The sequence below is a fragment of the Dendropsophus ebraccatus genome, chromosome 4 (genome assembly GCF_027789765.1).
Source record: "Dendropsophus ebraccatus isolate aDenEbr1 chromosome 4, aDenEbr1.pat, whole genome shotgun sequence".
Lineage (NCBI taxonomy): Eukaryota > Metazoa > Chordata > Amphibia > Anura > Hylidae > Dendropsophus > Dendropsophus ebraccatus.
The window spans coordinates 165,753,335-165,772,207 of NC_091457.1; the positions used below are offsets into that span (position 1 = coordinate 165,753,335).

Consider the following 18,873-nt stretch of genomic DNA (forward strand, 5'->3'; position numbering starts at 1 on the left):
CACAAGAACTGGGGAGGGGAGGGGGGGTGCTTTGTCTTCCACATCATATGCACAGCCCCACTCCAGTCACTTACTACAGGACTGCTGAGGATAGCCAAGCGCTGTACTCTGATCGCCATCAGTCCTGTAGTCAGTGAATAGAGGGGCGGCATGTATCCTCCACCACTGCTGGATATGTGATGGTGCTTTCTGTCTGTACTGCAGCTCAGGCTGGCAAACCCCTCTCTACAGGCTCTGCTGTGCCCAATGTTATCACTCACTAACAGCCCCATAGGTAGAAATGGGGCAGGAGAAGCCTTAAACACCAGACGTATCAAACCCCAGACCTCAACATTGGTGCAAATCCCAGTTCAGACACCAGACCAGACCTTGAGATTAATGTAGATCCCAGTTCAGACACCAGACCAGACCTTGAGATTAATGTAGATCCCAGTTCAGACACCAGACCAGACCTTGAGATTAATGTAGATCCCAGATCAGACACTAGACCAGATTTCAAATTGAATGCAGAACCCTGAACCAGACCTCAGAATTAATGTAGTTCCCAGGTCAGACCCCAGACAATACCTCACAATGTAGATCAGATGAGACCCCAGAGCTGACTATTAAATTAATACAGATACCAGATCAGACCTCAGAAGTAATAGGAGATCCCAGATCAGACCCCAGACCTCAGAATTATTGGAGATCCCAGATCAGACCCCAGACCTCAGAATTATTGGAGAGCCTAGATCAGACCCCAGACCTCAGAATTATTGGAGATCCCAGATCAGACCCCAGACCTCAGAATTATTGGAGAGCCTAGATCAGACCCCAGAATTATTGGCGATCCCAGATCAGACCCCAGACCTGACCCTGAAATTAATACAGATACCAGAACAGACCCCAGACTGGACAGGGGGTGTTGGGTTCTCATATTTATGATAGGAATTATGTTCAGAGTCTCTTCCCTATGGCAGCGCAGTTGTTGATGTTCTCACACAGTGTATTTTTGAATCCTGGATCAGGTGTATACTCGCCTGTACTGATACACATGGATAAATATACTATATATGCTCATAAGTTCAGAAACCGATAGGATTTGCCATAGTTTACTGATTGGGGGTGTAAGAGCTCGGGCTGCAGGTGACATTGAAGACGACACGGGCTGCATGGCTCAGCTCCACCATGCTGCTTCATACTACATCATACTACATTGCAGCTAATGTAAATGGACGGGGTCACGTTACAACCTGCAAGTGGTCACTACCTCGGTCCAACGATTGCAAGAAATCCAACAAATCCTCGTTCTCGTACTATGTAGCATAACTGAGAGCTGACCACATGACCTGTATCACTCACACAAACTGCCTGTGCAGCCCTAAGAGCCGAGGATCCGCTCTGTTCTTCATGGCTCCTGGCCTGATGATGTACACAGTATAATACATATATAATAGGAAGCGGATCACAATTCTGAACCAATAAAAATAACAAACAATAAGTTTTATTTAAATATAGTGACAGGATGTAATGGTAGAGCAGCCACATAGGGGTCCGGGCTGTATGCTGCTGCCGAGCTGAGTGTGTAGGGGGCTTATACTATTCCTTATGTAGAATTATTATTAATAGTGGCAGGATAGAGTAATTCAAGCTGTTTTGCCCAGAAAGCCCCTTTAAAGGAGAACTTCAGCAAAAATATTTTTCTTTTAAACCAACTGGTGTCAGAAAGTTATACAAATTTCTAATTGACTTCTATTTAAAGATCTCCAGTCTTCCTGCAGGGCATACAACAGCTAGTAAGTACTGGAAGTGGTGTATTCTCTCCAGTCTGACACAGTGCTCTCTGCTGCCACCTCTGTCTATAACAGGAACTGTCCAGAGCAGCAGCAAATCCCCATAGAAAACCTCTCCTGCTCTGGACAGTTCCTGACATGGACAGAGGTGGCAGCAGAGAACACTGTGTCAGACTGGAGAGAATACACCACTTCCTGCAGGACATACAGCAGCTGATAAGTACTGGGAGACCAGAGATTTTTAAATAGAAGTAAATTACAAATCTATATAACTTTCTGAAACCAGATGATTTGAAAGAGAGATTTTCTCTGGAGTTCCCCTTTAAATGAAATCTGTCAGGTCCCTAGCAGGTACTGTGCTGCAGACACAGGGAGATAGGCATCACTTGTTTTATCTCCCTATCACCTATCTGCCTGTGTCTGCAGCCCAGTACCTGCTAGGCACCTGACACGTTCCCTCTAAGGGCCCTATTACACAGGACGATTATCATGCGAACAATCGTTAAATAGTTCGAATTTAAACAATAATCGTTCTGTGTAATTACAGGCAACAATCGAAAAATCGGACACTATTACCACCGACGCTGCGGTATATACCGGACAGTATTACCACCAACGCTGCGGTATATACCGGACAGTATTACCACCAACGCTGCGGTATATACCGTACAGTATCACCACTAACGCTGCGGTATATACCATACACCATCACCACCAATGCTGCGGTATATACCGGACAGTATCACCACCAATTCTGCGGCATATACCGGACACCACCACCAATTCTGCGGCATATACCGGACACCACCACCAATGCTGCGGTATATACCGGACAGTATCACCACCAATGCTGCGGCATGTACCGGACACCATCACCAACAATGCTGCGGCATATACCGGACACCATCACCACCAATGCTGCGGCATATACCGGACAGTATCACCACCAATGCTGCGGCATATACCGGACAGTATCACCACCAATGCTGCGGTATATACTGGACAGTATCACCACCAATGCTGCGGCATATACCGGACAGTATCACCACCAATGCTGCGGCATATACCGGACACCATCACCACCAATGCTGCGGCATATACCGGACACCATCACCACCAATGCTGCGGTATATACCGGACACCATCACCACCAATGCTGCGGTATATACCACCAATGCTGCGGTATATACCGGACACCATCACCACCAATGCTGCGGTATATACTGGACAGTATCACCACCAATGCTGCGGTATATACTGGACAGTATCACCACCAATGCTGCGGTATATACTGGACAGTATCACCACCAATGCTGCGGTATATACCGGACAGTATCACCACCAATGCTGCGGCATATACCGGACAGTATCACCACCAATGCTGCGGTATATACCGGACACCATCACCACCAATGCTGCGGCATATACCGGACACCACCACCAATGCTACGGTATATACCGGACAGTATCACCACCAATGCTGCGGTATATACCGGACAGTATCACCACCAATGCTGCGGTATATACAGGACACCATCACCACCAATGCTGCGGTATATACCGGACACCATCACCACCAATGCTGCGGTATATACCGGACACCATCACCACCAATGCTGCGGTATATACCACCAATGCTGCGGTATATACCGGACACCATCACCACCAACGCTGCGGTATATACTGTACACCATCACCACCAACGCTGCGGTATATACTGTACACCATCACCACCAATGCTGCGGTATATACCGGACACCACCACCAATGCTGCGGTATATACCGGACAGTATCACCACCAATGCTGCGGTATATACCGGACACCATCACCACCAATGCTGCGGTATATACCGGACAGTATCACCACCAATGCTGCGGTATATACCGGACAGTATCACCACCAATGCTGCGGTATATACCGGACAGTATCACCACCAATGCTGCGGTATATACCACCAATGCTGCGGTCCACAGATGCGGGTTGTAATTCTGCTCTCACTTCTGTAAGTCCTCAGGCCTCCTGCTCTCCCTGCACAGTCACGTGATGACATAGATGAGTGACAGGCGCCTGGCAGCAATGGCCGCCTCCATGGCATCACTAGATCCACTATATCTCCGGCTCTGAGCTCTTCCAGGATGATCCTCATACAGATGATAGAGGGACATGTGCAGCTCTTCCTCTCCCTTCACCTCTTACTGTTGGGTGTGGAGCCCCTTTAAGCAATGCTGTCAGCAGTCACGTTTGTCTCCTTTAAGAGGCCGCCTCAGCCGCAGGAGCGGCCCTCACTGCTCCCTCCTCCTCTGCCTCCTCCTCCTCCTGCTTTTCTTCCCCTGTTTCCATGACTTCTCGCACAGCTCTCTCTGCCTCCTGACGCCTCCTGCAGCTTGGTGCCCGTGCACACATGGCGCTTCTGCTGGACAGCATGCTGGCCCTGCCCGGCTGCCTGCGCGCTGCGGCTTTCTGGGCGCTTGTCTACACCTACTGCCTCCTCTGCGGCTGCATTGCGTTCTGCAAACTTTTCTGCAGCCTCCTGATCCGTCCGAGGGGAACGTTCCGGAGGAGCCCGAGGGAGGCGACCCCCAGCTGCCTGAACGACCCCCTCCTGGGCACCCACTGCTATGTGCGGATCAAGGTGAGACCCCCCCAAATACTGCCCCCCGCACATAGACCCCCAGCTGCCTGAACGACCCCCTCCTGGGCACCCACTGCTATGTGCGGATCAAGGTGAGACCCCCCCAAATACTGCCCCCCGCACATAGACCCCCAGCTGCCTGAACGACCCCTTCCTGGGCACCCACTGCTATGTGCGGATCAAGGTGAGACCCCCCCAAATACTGCCCCCCGCACATAGACCCCCAGCTGCCTGAACGACCCCCTCCTGGGCACCCACTGCTATGTGCGGATCAAGGTGAGACCCCCCCCCAAATACTGCCCCCCGCACATAGACCCCCAGCTGCCTGAACGACCCCCTCCTGGGCACCCACTGCTATGTGCGGATCAAGGTGAGACCCCCCCCAAATACTGCCCCCCGCACATAGACCCCCAGCTGCCTGAACGACCCCCTCCTGGGCACCCACTGCTATGTGCGGATCAAGGTGAGACCCCCCCAAATACTGCCCCCCGCACATAGACCCCCAGCTGCCTGAACGACCCCCTCCTGGGCACCCACTGCTATGTGCGGATCAAGGTGAGACCCCCCCAAATACTGCCCCCCGCACATAGACCCCCAGCTGCCTGAACGACCCCCTCCTGGGCACCCACTGCTATGTGCGGATCAAGGTGAGACCCCCCCCCAAATACTGCCCCCCGCACATAGACCCCCAGCTGCCTGAACGACCCCCTCCTGGGCACCCACTGCTATGTGCGGATCAAGGTGAGACCCCCCCCCCAAATACTGCCCCCCGCACATAGACCCCCAGCTGCCTGAACGACCCCCTCCTGGGCACCCACTGCTATGTGCGGATCAAGGTGAGACCCCCCCCCCAAATACTGCCCCCCGCACATAGACCCCCAGCTGCCTGAACGACCCCCTCCTGGGCACCCACTGCTATGTGCGGATCAAGGTGAGACCCCCCCAAATACTGCCCCCCGCACATAGACCCCCAGCTGCCTGAACGACCCCCTCCTGGGCACCCACTGCTATGTGCGGATCAAGGTGAGACCCCCCCCCAAATACTGCCCCCCGCACATAGACCCCCAGCTGCCTGAACGACCCCCTCCTGGGCACCCACTGCTATGTGCGGATCAAGGTGAGACCCCCCCCCCAAATACTGCCCCCCGCACATAGACCCCCAGCTGCCTGAACGACCCCCTCCTGGGCACCCACTGCTATGTGCGGATCAAGGTGAGACCCCCCCAAATACTGCCCCCCGCACATAGACCCCCAGCTGCCTGAACGACCCCCTCCTGGGCACCCACTGCTATGTGCGGATCAAGGTGAGACCCCCCCAATGCTGCTATGTGCGGATCAAGGTGAGACCCCCGACCCTTCCCCCCGCACATAGAGAGCAACTTGTATCCAGGTCCCCTCATCACCACACAGTGTGCCAGACACCTGCACAGCTAGAAGACACTGACAGATCCATGATTTCCTCCGCTGATCACTGATCTATAATGTCCTCCGCTGATCACTGATCTATAATGTCCTCTGCTGATCACTGATCTATAATGTCCTCTGCTGATCACACTGATCTATAATGTCCTCCGCTGATCACTGATCTATAATGTCCTATGCTGAACATTGATCTATAATGTCCTCCGCTGATCACTGATCTATAATGTCCTATGCTGATCACTGATCTATAATGTCCTATGCTGAACATTGATCTATAATGTCCTCCGCTGATCACTGATCTATAATGTCCTCCGCTGATCACTGATCTATAATGTCCTCCGCTGAACATTGATCTATAATGTCCTCTGCTGATCATTGATCTATAATGTCCTCCGCTGATCACTGATCTATAATGTCCTCCGCTGATCACTGATTTATAATGTCCTCCACTGATCTATAATGTCCTCTGCTGATTACTGATCTATAATGTCCTCTGCTGATCACTGATCTATAATGTCCTATGCTGAACATTGATCTATAATGTCCTCTGCTGATCATTGATCTATAATGTCCTCCGCTGATCACTGATCCATAATGTCCTCCGCTGATCACTGATCCATAATGTCCTCCGCTGATCACTGATCCATAATGTCCTCTGCTGATCACTGATCTATAATGTCCTCTGCTGATCACTGATCTATAATGTCCTCTGCTGATCACTGATCTATAATGTCCTCTGCTGATCACACTGATCTATAATGTCCTCCGCTGATCACTGATCTATAATGTCCTCTGCTGATCACTGATCTATAATGTCCTCTGCTGATCACTGATCTATAATGTCCTCTGCTGATCACTGATCCATAATGTTCTCTGCTGATCACTGATCCATAATGTCCTCTGCTGATCACTGATCCATAATGTCCTCTGCTGATCACTGATCTATAATGTCCTCTGCTGATCACTGATTTATAATGTCCTCTGCTGATCAGTGATCCATAATGTCCTCCGCTGATCACTGATCTATAATGTCCTCTGCTGATCACACTGATCTATAATGTCCTCTGCTGATCCTGATCACCTTGATACCATGGTTACTTATTTTGTATAAATATTTACAGCTACAAACATAAATAGTGTCATGTACTATGTGTATATAGTGTGTGACAGTGTGTGATGTATATAGTATATATAGTGTGTGATGTACTATGTGTATATAGTGTGTGTGTGATGTACTATGTGTATATAGTATATATAGTGTGTGATGTACTATGTGTATATAGTGTGTGTGTGATGTACTATGTGTATATAGTGTGTGATGTATATAGTATATATAGTGTGTGATGTGATGTATATAGTATATATAGTGTGTGATGTACTATGTGTATATAGTGTGTGTGATGTATATAGTATATATAGTGTGTGATGTACTATGTGTATATAGTGTGTGTGTATATATAGTGTGTGATATACATCATCCAGGATCCATCAGCATCACACAGCACATACATAACAGCTATAGTTAGTAGTGACCCCACATGGATGTGACTGATGCACCTGACATAGAGAGACTCCCCGGATCCATCAGCATCACTGCTACAACGTGGCGTCTATGGACATAGTATAGAACTATCTATACACCTATATATATAGTATATGGAGTGTCAGTATAGTGTATAGACTGTAACAACTACATCAGCCTGACTCTACTCACTACTGGAATGTATATTGTATTTATATAGTATAAACCTCTGTACAGATGCTACATGTATGTTCTATGTATCCAATGTATCAGTGTATATATATATATTACACAATCATACAGAGACTGGAGATTCATCAGCCCGACCCCACTCATTGCTATTACTCACATATACACACTATATACTGACACTACATATACTAGGTAACAAGTGTGTGTATATATATATATATCTATACACTATACTGACACTATATATACTAGGTAACCAGTGTATATATATATATATATCTATACACTATACTGACACTACATATACTAGGTAACAAGTGTGTGTATATATATATATATAGCTATACACTATACTGACACTACATATACCAGGTAACCAGTGTATATATATCTATACACTATACTGACACTATATATACTAGGTAACCAGTGTATATATATATCTATACACTATATACTGACACTATATATACTAGGTAACCAGTGTATATATATCTATACACTATATACTGACACTACATATACCAGGTAACCAGTGTGTATATATATCTATACACTATACTGACACTACATATACTAGGTAACCAGTGTATATATATCTATACACTATATACTGACACTACATATACTAGGTAACCAGTGTATATATATCTATCACTCCCTCATACACAGTCACGGCCGTTGTAGGAGGTTCATCAGCCCGGCTCCATTGTATGTGCATCCTCCCATATCCATCCTGACCCTCCGTACACTGTGTGACACCATGATAGAGATTCCTCCTATATACACACTATATACTGACACTACTATGTATCCGCTCTCTATCACCCCCTGCAGATCCCGCAGCCTGACTCCCATCATCGCTTCCATTAATTGCAATAATAACAATATCATTAATACTAATAATACTAGTGAGGACGACTGTGGCCGTAAATCATTCACAAATCCTAAGCCGCACAAGACGGCTGCCATTAACTCCTTCAGCGCCAGCACTCAGGTGTTGCTTCTGGTTACTTTGTGTTCTGTCTATAACAAAGGCTCCTGGAGGGATTCTGTGTATCTGTATACCCCTTATGTGTCTGTATACCCCTTATGTGTCTGTATACCCCTTATGTGTCTGTATACCCCTTATGTGTCTGTATACCCCCATGTGTCTGTATACCCCCATGTGTCTGGCAGTGTCTGTATACCCCCATGTATCTGTATACCCCCATGTGTCTGGCAGTGTCTGTATACCCCCATGTATCTGTATACCCCCATGTGTCTGTATACCCCCATGTGTCTGTATACCCCCATGTGTCTGTATACCCCCATGTGTCTGTATACCCCCATGTGTCTGGCAGTGTCTATATACCCCCATGTGTCTGGCAGTGTCTGTATACCCCCATGTATCTGTATACCCCCATGTGTCTAGCAGTGTCTGTATACCCCCATGTATCTGTATACCCCCATGTGTCTGGCAGTGTCTGTATACCCCCATGTGTCTGTATACCCCCATGTGTCTGGCAGTGTCTGTATACCCCCATGTGTCTGTATACCCCCATGTGTCTGTATACCCCCATGTGTCTGGCAGTGTCTGTATACCCCCATGTGTCTGTATACCCCCATGTGTCTGGCAGTGTCTGTATACCCCCATGTGTCTAGCAGTGTCTGTATACCCCCATGTGTCTGTATACCCCCATGTGTCTGGCGGTGTCTGTATACCCCCATGTGTCTGGCGGTGTCTGTATATCCCATGTGTCTGTCCGTGTCTGTATACCCCATGTGTCTGGCTGTGTCTGTATACACCATGTGTCTGTATACCCCATGTGTCTGGCTGTGTCTGTATACACCATGTGTCTGTATACCCCATGTGTCTGGCCGTGTCTATATACCCCATGTGTCTAGCAGTGTCTGTATACCCCCATGTGTCTGTATACCCCATGTGTCTGGCCGTGTCTGTATACCCCATGTGTCTGGCCGTGTCTGTATACCCCATGTGTCTGGCCGTGTCTGTATACCCCATGTGTCTGGCCGTGTCTGTATGCCCCATGTGTCTGGCCGTGTCTGTATGCCCCATGTGTCTGGCCGTGTCTGTATGCCCCATGTGTCTGGCCGTGTCTGTATATCCCATGTGTCTGGCCGTGTCTGTATACCCCATGTGTCTGGCCGTGTCTGTATACCCCATGTGTCTGGCCATGTCTGTATACCCCCATGTGTCTAGCAGTGTCTGTATACCCCCATGTGTCTGTATACCCCCATGTGTCTGGCAGTGTCTGTATACCCCCGTATGTCTGGCCGTGTCTGCATACCCCATGTATCTGTATACCCCCATGTGTCTGTATACCCCCATGTGTCTGGCAGTGTCTGTATACCCCCATGTATCTGTATACCCCCATGTGTCTGTATACCCCCATGTGTCTGGCAGTGTCTGTATACCCCCATGTGTCTGTATACCCCCATGTGTCTGTATACCCCCATGTGTCTGTATACCCCCATGTGTCTGGCAGTGTCTATATACCCCCATGTGTCTGGCAGTGTCTGTATACCCCCATGTATCTGTATACCCCCATGTGTCTAGCAGTGTCTGTATACCCCCATGTATCTGTATACCCCCATGTGTCTGGCAGTGTCTGTATACCCCCATGTGTCTGTATACCCCCATGTGTCTGGCAGTGTCTGTATACCCCCATGTGTCTGTATACCCCCATGTGTCTGTATACCCCCATGTGTCTGGCAGTGTCTGTATACCCCCATGTGTCTGGCAGTGTCTGTATACCCCCATGTGTCTGTATACCCCCATGTGTCTGGCAGTGTCTGTATACCCCCATGTGTCTAGCAGTGTCTGTATACCCCCATGTGTCTGTATACCCCCATGTGTCTGGCAGTGTCTGTATACCCCCGTATGTCTGGCCGTGTCTGCATACCCCATGTGTCTGGCGGTGTCTGTATACACCATGTGTCTGGCGGTGTCTGTATATCCCATGTGTCTGTCCGTGTCTGTATACCCCATGTGTCTGGCTGTGTCTGTATACACCATGTGTCTGTATACCCCATGTGTCTGGCTGTGTCTGTATACACCATGTGTCTGTATACCCCATGTGTCTGGCCGTGTCTATATACCCCATGTGTCTAGCAGTGTCTGTATACCCCCATGTGTCTGTATACCCCATGTGTCTGGCCGTGTCTGTATACCCCATGTGTCTGGCCGTGTCTGTATACCCCATGTGTCTGGCCGTGTCTGTATGCCCCATGTGTCTGGCCGTGTCTGTATGCCCCATGTGTCTGGCCGTGTCTGTATGCCCCATGTGTCTGGCCGTGTCTGTATGCCCCATGTGTCTGGCCGTGTCTGTATACCCCCATGTGTCTGGCCGTGTCTGTATGCCCCATGTGTCTGGCCGTGTCTGTATATCCCATGTGTCTGGCCGTGTCTGTATACCCCATGTGTCTGGCCGTGTCTGTATACCCCATGTGTCTGGCCGTGTCTGTATACCCCATGTGTCTGGCCGTGTCTGTATGCCCCATGTGTCTGGCCGTGTCTGTATGCCCCATGTGTCTGGCCGTGTCTGTATGCCCCATGTGTCTGGCCGTGTCTGTATGCCCCATGTGTCTGGCCGTGTCTGTATATCCCATGTGTATGGCCGTGTCTATATACCCCATGTGTCTGTATACCCCATGTGTCTGTATGCCCCATGTGTCTGGCCGTGTCTGTATACCCCATGTGTCTGTATACCCCATGCGTCTGGCCGTGTCTGTATGCCCCATGTGTATGGCCGTGTCTGTATACCCCATGTGTCTGTATACCCCCATGTGTATGGCCGTGTCTGTATACCCCATGTGTCTGTATACCCCCATGTGTATGGCCGTGTCTGTATACCCCATGTGTCTGTATACCCCCATGTGTATGGCCGTGTCTGTATACCCCATGTGTCTGTCTATGGCTTCTCTATAGAATATCCTGTATAATCTACATGGATAGCGGAGGAGACGTCGGGCAGCCGGTGATGGATTAACCCCTGCTGTATCCTCTCTCCGTATCCCTGTCCTTTGTGTGATTTTCCTCTCTCCTCCGAGCACGGCGCAGTTTTGCAGGTCACCTTCTTTCAGCGCGTTCACCGCCACGTTCGTAGAATAACAATTCACGCTGCCAAGTTGAGTGTAAACACGCAGCCGCCTTTTCATTGAGGCAATTACAGCACCTTAATAGTGATTATCCCTTCAATTGGCGTGACGAGCGGGATCCGGCATCCGTACAGCAGTGATTACGAACTTGACCGGCGTTCTTACCGGCCGCGATACGGCTTTACATAGCCGCGTTTGGTAAATCCAACTCATTTCTCAAGGTTACTGATGAGTTACGAAACCGCCTATTGTTCAGCTAGAAATGATGGGGCTGCGTGAGGCGGCGTGTTCTCTCCAGCAGATCAGAGTCATCCTCCTGCCGGTGCAGAGTCACAGCTGGCGCTCCGATCTGGCCCCGAGTATTGAGCGCATGGCGGGCATCCGACCAAATCATTGGAAGTCATCATGGACGCTGATGGTCCGACTTCGAGGAAAGCTGATTTATAGGATGGTGGGCCATGTGGTGTTAGAGCAGGGGGAGGGAACCTTGGCAAAACTACAACTCCCATCAGGCCTGGACAGCTTTATATATATATGTTTAGATTTAGCTTTGGCTGTCCAGGCATGATGGGAGTTGTAGTTTTGCAACAGCTGAAGGTCCAAGGTTTCCTACCCCTGTGTTTGAGGGATTTCAGAATGATGTGTGATACAGGTTATCAGTCTGTATGGTGAGAACACAGATGGGGGGGATATTGGGGGTCGGACTCCCCTTATCTGCAGTGCAAACATCTATATAATGCCTGATCCGAGCAAAACTAGGGGGCACTATGGACCCCCCACTAAATAGTCCCCAGAGTGCCAATAAGGGGGTACGTGTATATGAATCTCACCTTATGCCATATTCAAAGCAGGACTCTTCATAGCGATCACGGAGTGCAAAAAAGTCTGTCATGTGACTCTTCACGGCCCGTTGTAGAGGCATTCAAGGGCTAGAAACTTTTTAACAGGACTTATTGACCTTTTTAAAGCGTTTTCTAGGCATACTGTGTGACCTGTGCAGGGGGGTTGGGGACTGTTATCATCACATATTGACTTCTATAGGAGACTAGTGTGGGCATGCTTCATGATCTGTGCAGAGGTCAGACTGCAAGGGGGACTGTAATCATCCTATATTGACTTCTATAGGTGACTAGTGTGGGCATGCCTCATGATCTGTGCAAAGGTCACAGTAAAAGGAAGGAAAGATGGTGAATTGTGGTGAGCACCTGATTGTTATGGCAGAGAGATGTGGATGTGCTCTGTGATTTTTTCAGAGGTCGCTGTGCACTTAAGAGCAGTTGTTGAGCTGTGTAGAGTGGAGAATGAGGTGAGATGCGTCCATCACCTATTAACTTCTGTAGGAGAGTGTTATCGGCATGCTCTGTCACTGTGCATGGTGTGGAAGCTGTGGCCATCATCTGTTGGCTTCTGTGGGAGCCACTAGGTGTTGAGGGCATGCTCTGTGATCTGTGCAGAGATCACAGGGCAGATGGAAAGGATGCAAACTGTGACTATCTCCTAATGACCTCTGGGAGTAATGTTGTGAGCATGCTCTGTGAGGGTAATAAGAGGAGCAGTGATATCACATGATGACTTCTATGGACAGTATTGCAGGCATGCTCTGTGACCTGTGCAGAGGTCATTATGCAGGGAAGGAGAAGAAGTGAGCATTGATAGGATTTGTTTCTCAGGAATGACCTATCTTTATCTATAGGTAGCCTTGTATGACACTGGTTATACACATATAGCTTTACTTTTTCATATATCGACCTTGTAACCCAAGTTATGTTCGTATCTAAACTTAACATCTTTAAAGCACCAGAGATACAAGTGTAAGTACATGATATATAGTACAGGTAGAGGGCAGTATAGTATATATATAGTACAGGTAGAGGGCAGTATAGTATATATATAGTACAGGTAGAGGGCAGTATAGTATATATAGTACAGGTAGAGGGCAGTACAGTATATATAGTACAGGTAGAGAGCAGTATAGTATATACAGTACAGGTAGAGGGCAGTACATTATATATAGTACAGGTAGAGGGCAGTACAGTATATATAGTACAGGTAGAGGGCAGTACATTATATATAGTACAGGTAGAGAGCAGTACAGTATATACAGTACAGGTAGAGAGCAGTATAGTATATACAGTACAGGGAGAGAACAGTATAGTATATATAGTACAGGTAGAGAGCAATATAGTACAGGTAGAGAGCAGTATAGTGTATATATAGTACCGGTAGAGAGCAGTAGAGTATATATGGTACTGGTAGAGGGCAGTACATTATATATAGTACAGGTAGAGAGCAGTACATTATAGATAGTACAGGTAGAGAGCAGTACAGTATATATAGTACAGGTAGAGGACAGTACATTATATTTAGTACAGGTGGAGTGCTGTATTGTGTATATATAGTACAGGTAGCGGGCAGTACAGGACATGTAGTACAGGTAGAAGGCAATACAGTACATGTAGTTCAGGTAGAGGGCAGTACAGTATATATAGTACAGGTAGAGGGCAGTACATTATATATAGTACAGGTAGAAGGCAGTACAGGACATGTAGTACAGGTAGAGGGCAGTACAGTATATATAGTTCAGATAGAGAGAGTAGAGTACATATAGTACAGGTAGAGGGCAGTACAGTATATATAGTACAGGTAAAGGGCAGTGCAGTACATGTAGTACAGGTAGAGGGCAGTACTGGACATGTAGTACAGGTAGAGGGCAGTGCAGTACATGTAGTACAGGTAGCGGGCAGTACAGGACATGTAGTACAGGTAGAGGGCAGTTCTGGACATGTAGTACAGGTAGAGGGCAGTGCAGTACATGTAGTACAGGTAGCGGGCAGTACAGTACATGTAGTACAGGTAGAGGGCAGTACAGTACATGTAGTACAGGTAGAGGGCAGTGCAGTACAGGTAGAGGGCAGTACTGGACATGTAGTACAAGTAGAGGGCAGTGCAGTACATGTAGTACAGGTAGCGGGCAGTACAGGACATGTAGTACAGGTAGAGAGCAGTATAGTACATCATCTAAGTCCAATTGATTGTACTTATTCTTAAGCCAAGAGGCAGTGATCGCTCTGTTCATGGTCAGTATAATAAATAGAAATGCAGACAAGAATGAAGTAACACCAACATAAATTCAAATTCTTTATTCTAAAAAACAAAATAGCAATATGCAACATTGTAATGAAATATTACCGGCCCTTTAATGAATAGCTGATCGGGTGACTCTAAGGTGGAGACCACAGAACGTGCCGCAGTCATTCCCACCCGTCTATTATCCTGATCTGAGAGTCACCGGATCTAAAGATCCAGAGGAAGGCAAAGAACCCCCCCGGAGAGTTCTACTTCGGGGGGGTGGGTGGGGGGATTCCTTCCTGACCCCACAAGTGGCGATCGGATGTGATCTCCCTGGATCACCACTAGGCTGCTGCATACAGCTGTACACATGTATGGAGTAGATAGGATCCGGAGACTTAATCCTGTAACGAAAGATAGAGAGACATTACCATACCTCCCAACCGTCCCGGATCCGGCGGGACAGTCCTGATTTTGGGGTGATCCGGCGGCCCCCATGTGTCCTGCTGCCCCCTCCTCTGCCCCTGCCAGGTACTGACAGGGTCTGTTTCACTGTGAGCGCTCCTGATGAGCTCACAGTGATACTAACAGGCCGGGTCCCTCTGCAGCCATCACCCCGGACACTAAAGAATCGTGGCCCCCGTATCTCAAGTACAGAGACTTCCGGTGCAGGCTTCCTGTCATCAGACGTTCTCTGTTCCAATCCTGCGGCGCCCGCACTGCTCTCCTGCTTGGCCCAGATGTCATGTCCAGAGCCAAAGGGAGAAGAGTGCAGGCGCCGCGGGGCTGGAACCGTGAATGTCTGATGACAGGAAGCCTGCACCGGGTGTGTCTGTACTTTTTTTTTTTTTCCCCACATGGAAGCTACTACAAAGGGGGCTATACCATGGGGGCTACACGGGGGGGGGGGGGGGGGGGGGGGCGCTATAATATGTTGGGGCTACACTGGGGGGCTACACTATATGGGTTCTACACTGTGGGGCTATACGAAGTGTGGGCTAGCTACAAAGGGGGCTATGCTATGTGGGAGCTACAAAGGGGGGCTATACTATGTGGGGGCTACAAAGGGGGGCTATACTAAGTGTGCTCTACACGGGGGGGGGCTACAAAGGGGGCAATACTATGTTAGGGCTACAAAGGTGAATGATACTAAGTGTGGGCTACACAGGGGGGCTATATTATGTGGGGGCTATACTATGTTAGGGCTACAAAGGGGGGCTATACTTTGTGGGAGCTACAAAGGGGGCTATACTATGTGGGGAATACACAGAGAGAGGCTATACTTTGTTGGGGATGCTGCACAGAGGAGCCTGTACTATTTGGGGCTTCTGCACAGGATTGGGGCCTATACTATATGGGGACTGCTACACTATATGGAAGCACAGGTGGGGGCTACTACCATGTGGGGAGAGGGAGAGGAGGCCTATGTGAGCACAGAGAGGGCAAATGGGGAACAGATGGGGCCAAACTAATATATATGGGGCACATAGGGGCATATAGATTTCTATAGGGGAACATAGAAGAATGGCCTAATATATTATGGGAACACAGCACACAGGGCGCCTAATATCATATGAGGGCACAGGGTGGCCTTACTACTATTGGGGGGCACAGAGAGTTACTGTGTGAAGCAGATGAAGATGATGCTGGAGAGAGGAGCTGAATATGTTTGTCTCCCAGATGGTCGGAGAGGTTTTCGCAAGATGGGAAAGAAACACAAAAGTGAACAACAAGAGAAGACATCCCCTGTGAGTCACTGAATACCTGCACTGTAATCACTGAATACCTGCACTTTAATCACTGAATACCTGCACTGTAATCACTGAATACCTGCACTTTAATCACTTATAAGGTCTGCAGGGCCTATGTATAGCCTCATCTACCGCTACATGGTCAGTGCTGAGGGAGAGTATTGCTCTTTATATAGTAGACGTTATGTGGTAATGGTATGGGGGTATATTAGTATTTGTATAGTGGATGTTATGCAGCAATGGTATAAGGGGGGTATAAGTCACTATGTGGTAAAGATGTGGTGATAATATTTCTCTCATATAATGGTAAAAGGTGATGTGGTTATAGGGCGTGGCTATAGGGCGTGGCACATTGCCGTGACTGTCCCTCTTTCCTTCCAGCAAAAGTTGTGATGTAGGACATTACTGTTTTCCCTATAGAAATTACTATTATTATCACATATACAGCCATCTTATATACAGCACATGTCCTGCTCCAGGGAGCTGACATACAGCAGAGACGGGCGGCCTACAGAACAACAGCCATTTTAAAGGGGGTTTCCAGGGAATGGAAAACTCCTCTAAGACCAGGTTCACACATGAGCCCAGATATGGTGTTTACTGAATTCATTTTAGCGACATGTGTGAACGAGGCCTAAGCGATGAGCTCCATCTTCCAGCTGCCAACCTGTATATAACAGAAGAAGCCTCAGCTCTACAGCTGTGTATCCGCACCATGTGTGACATCATAGATCTTGTGCTTGTGATGTCATCATAACTGCCAGTGTTTATGTATCAAGCTCACAATCAATGATAAGTGCTCAACTGTGATTGGCTGCTATGGACAACAAAGGACATTAGTGCATAGCTGTGATTGGCTGCTATGGACAACAAAGGACATAAGTGCTCAGCTATGATTGGTTGCTATGGGCAACAAAGGACATAAGTGCTCAGCTTTGATTGGTTGCTATGGACAAAAAAGGACATAAGTGCTCAGCTATGATTGGTTGCTATGGACAACAAAGGACACCCCTACTGTAAGACTGTTTGATAAATCTATCAGGCCTCAGGGGGAGGAATATGTCAGCAAAAGGACATGTATCTGGCTACTGGGAGAGGTATCTTGCCGCAAGGAGGGAGGTATATGGCTGTAAGGGGACATGTATATGGCTCCAAGAGGGGAAGGTATATGGTTCCATTGTAGCTTCTCTGTAATGCTGGGAGGGGTAATCACAGTGATCTTATTAGCTACTTGACCTAAGAATAATCCTCCCAGCAACTACAATGATGCAGATACAGCCAGCCAGGGACTTGTTTAGATCAGCCGTCTCAGAAGGGAGGAGGGGGAGACAGAGAGAAAAGCTCACACACACATTTTTGTGTCTTCAGCAGAAATCAGCAGCTTAGAACTGGGGGAAGGAGACTGAATAGAGAATAACAAGTATAGAAGGAATTGTTAGTCTCACCATGGGTAGCAATATATCAAAAGTTCTGTGTCGGTGGAATACCCCTTTAAGGAAACGTTTCTAATCAATTGCATCCTTGGGGGTACTCGGCTGCAGCATCTCATCACATGGGGGTACTTGACTTGAAAACGTTGAGAAACGCTGGTCTAATTGCAACAAGGGAAAGTTTATTATTCTTTCCGCACAAGTTGAGCCTCGGTATTTCGCACGCGGGGAACCATTTATGGCTGCACAGGAATCGGCTCTAGGATACATCATTCTCTCCTTTACAGGTTTCTTGTCAAAATCTGAATCCCCTGAGGACGGTGGGGCAGGTGGTGGCGGAGGACGGTGGTGGCGGAGGACGGTGGTGGCGGAGGACGGTGGGGCAGGTGGTGGCGGAGGACGGTGGTGGCAGAGGACTGTGGGGCAGGTGGTGGCGGAGGACTGTGGGGTAGATGGTGGCGGAGGACGGTGGTGGCAGAGGACTGTGGGGCAGGTGGTGGCGAAGGACTGTGGGGCAGGTGGTGGCAGAGGGTGCTGGAGGGCGGTGGTGGCGGAGGACGGTGGTGGCGGAGGACTGTGGGGCAGGTGGTGGCGGAGGACGGTGGTGGCGGAGGACGGTGGAGCAGGTGGTGGCGGAGGACGGTGGTGGCAGAGGACTGTGGGGCAGGTGGTGGCGGAGGACTGTGGGGCAGGTGGTGGTGGAGGGCGGTGGTGGCGGAGGACGGTGGTGGCGGAGGACGGTAGGGCAGGTGGTGGCGGAGGACGGTGGTGGCGGAGGACTGTGGGGCAGGTGGTGGCGGAGGACGGTGGTGGCGGAGGACTGTGGGGCAGGTGGTGGTGGAGGGCGGTGGTGGCGGAGGACTGTGGGGCAGGTGGTGGTGGAGGGCGGTGGGGCAGGTGGTGGTTGCGTCCTGCATGAGATAATCGGCATAAGCCGTAGGTGGAGTTGTGCCCAGTGTATGGCCCATCCAGATGAGTGTA

General features: G+C 48.9%; 1 protein-coding gene across 1 annotated transcript in view; it reads left to right on the forward strand.

The window, feature by feature from the left end:
- Window positions 1-4,108: 4,108 nt before the first annotated feature.
- EPHX4 (epoxide hydrolase 4) overlaps window positions 4,109-18,873 on the forward strand; it is a 45,577-nt gene continuing 30,812 nt past the window's right edge. Inside the window, exon 1 of the mRNA XM_069967681.1 lies at window positions 4,109-4,405. Coding sequence (XP_069823782.1) covers window positions 4,175-4,405 — 231 coding nt within the window. The 5' untranslated portion in view covers window positions 4,109-4,174. The remainder of the gene's footprint in view (window positions 4,406-18,873) is intronic.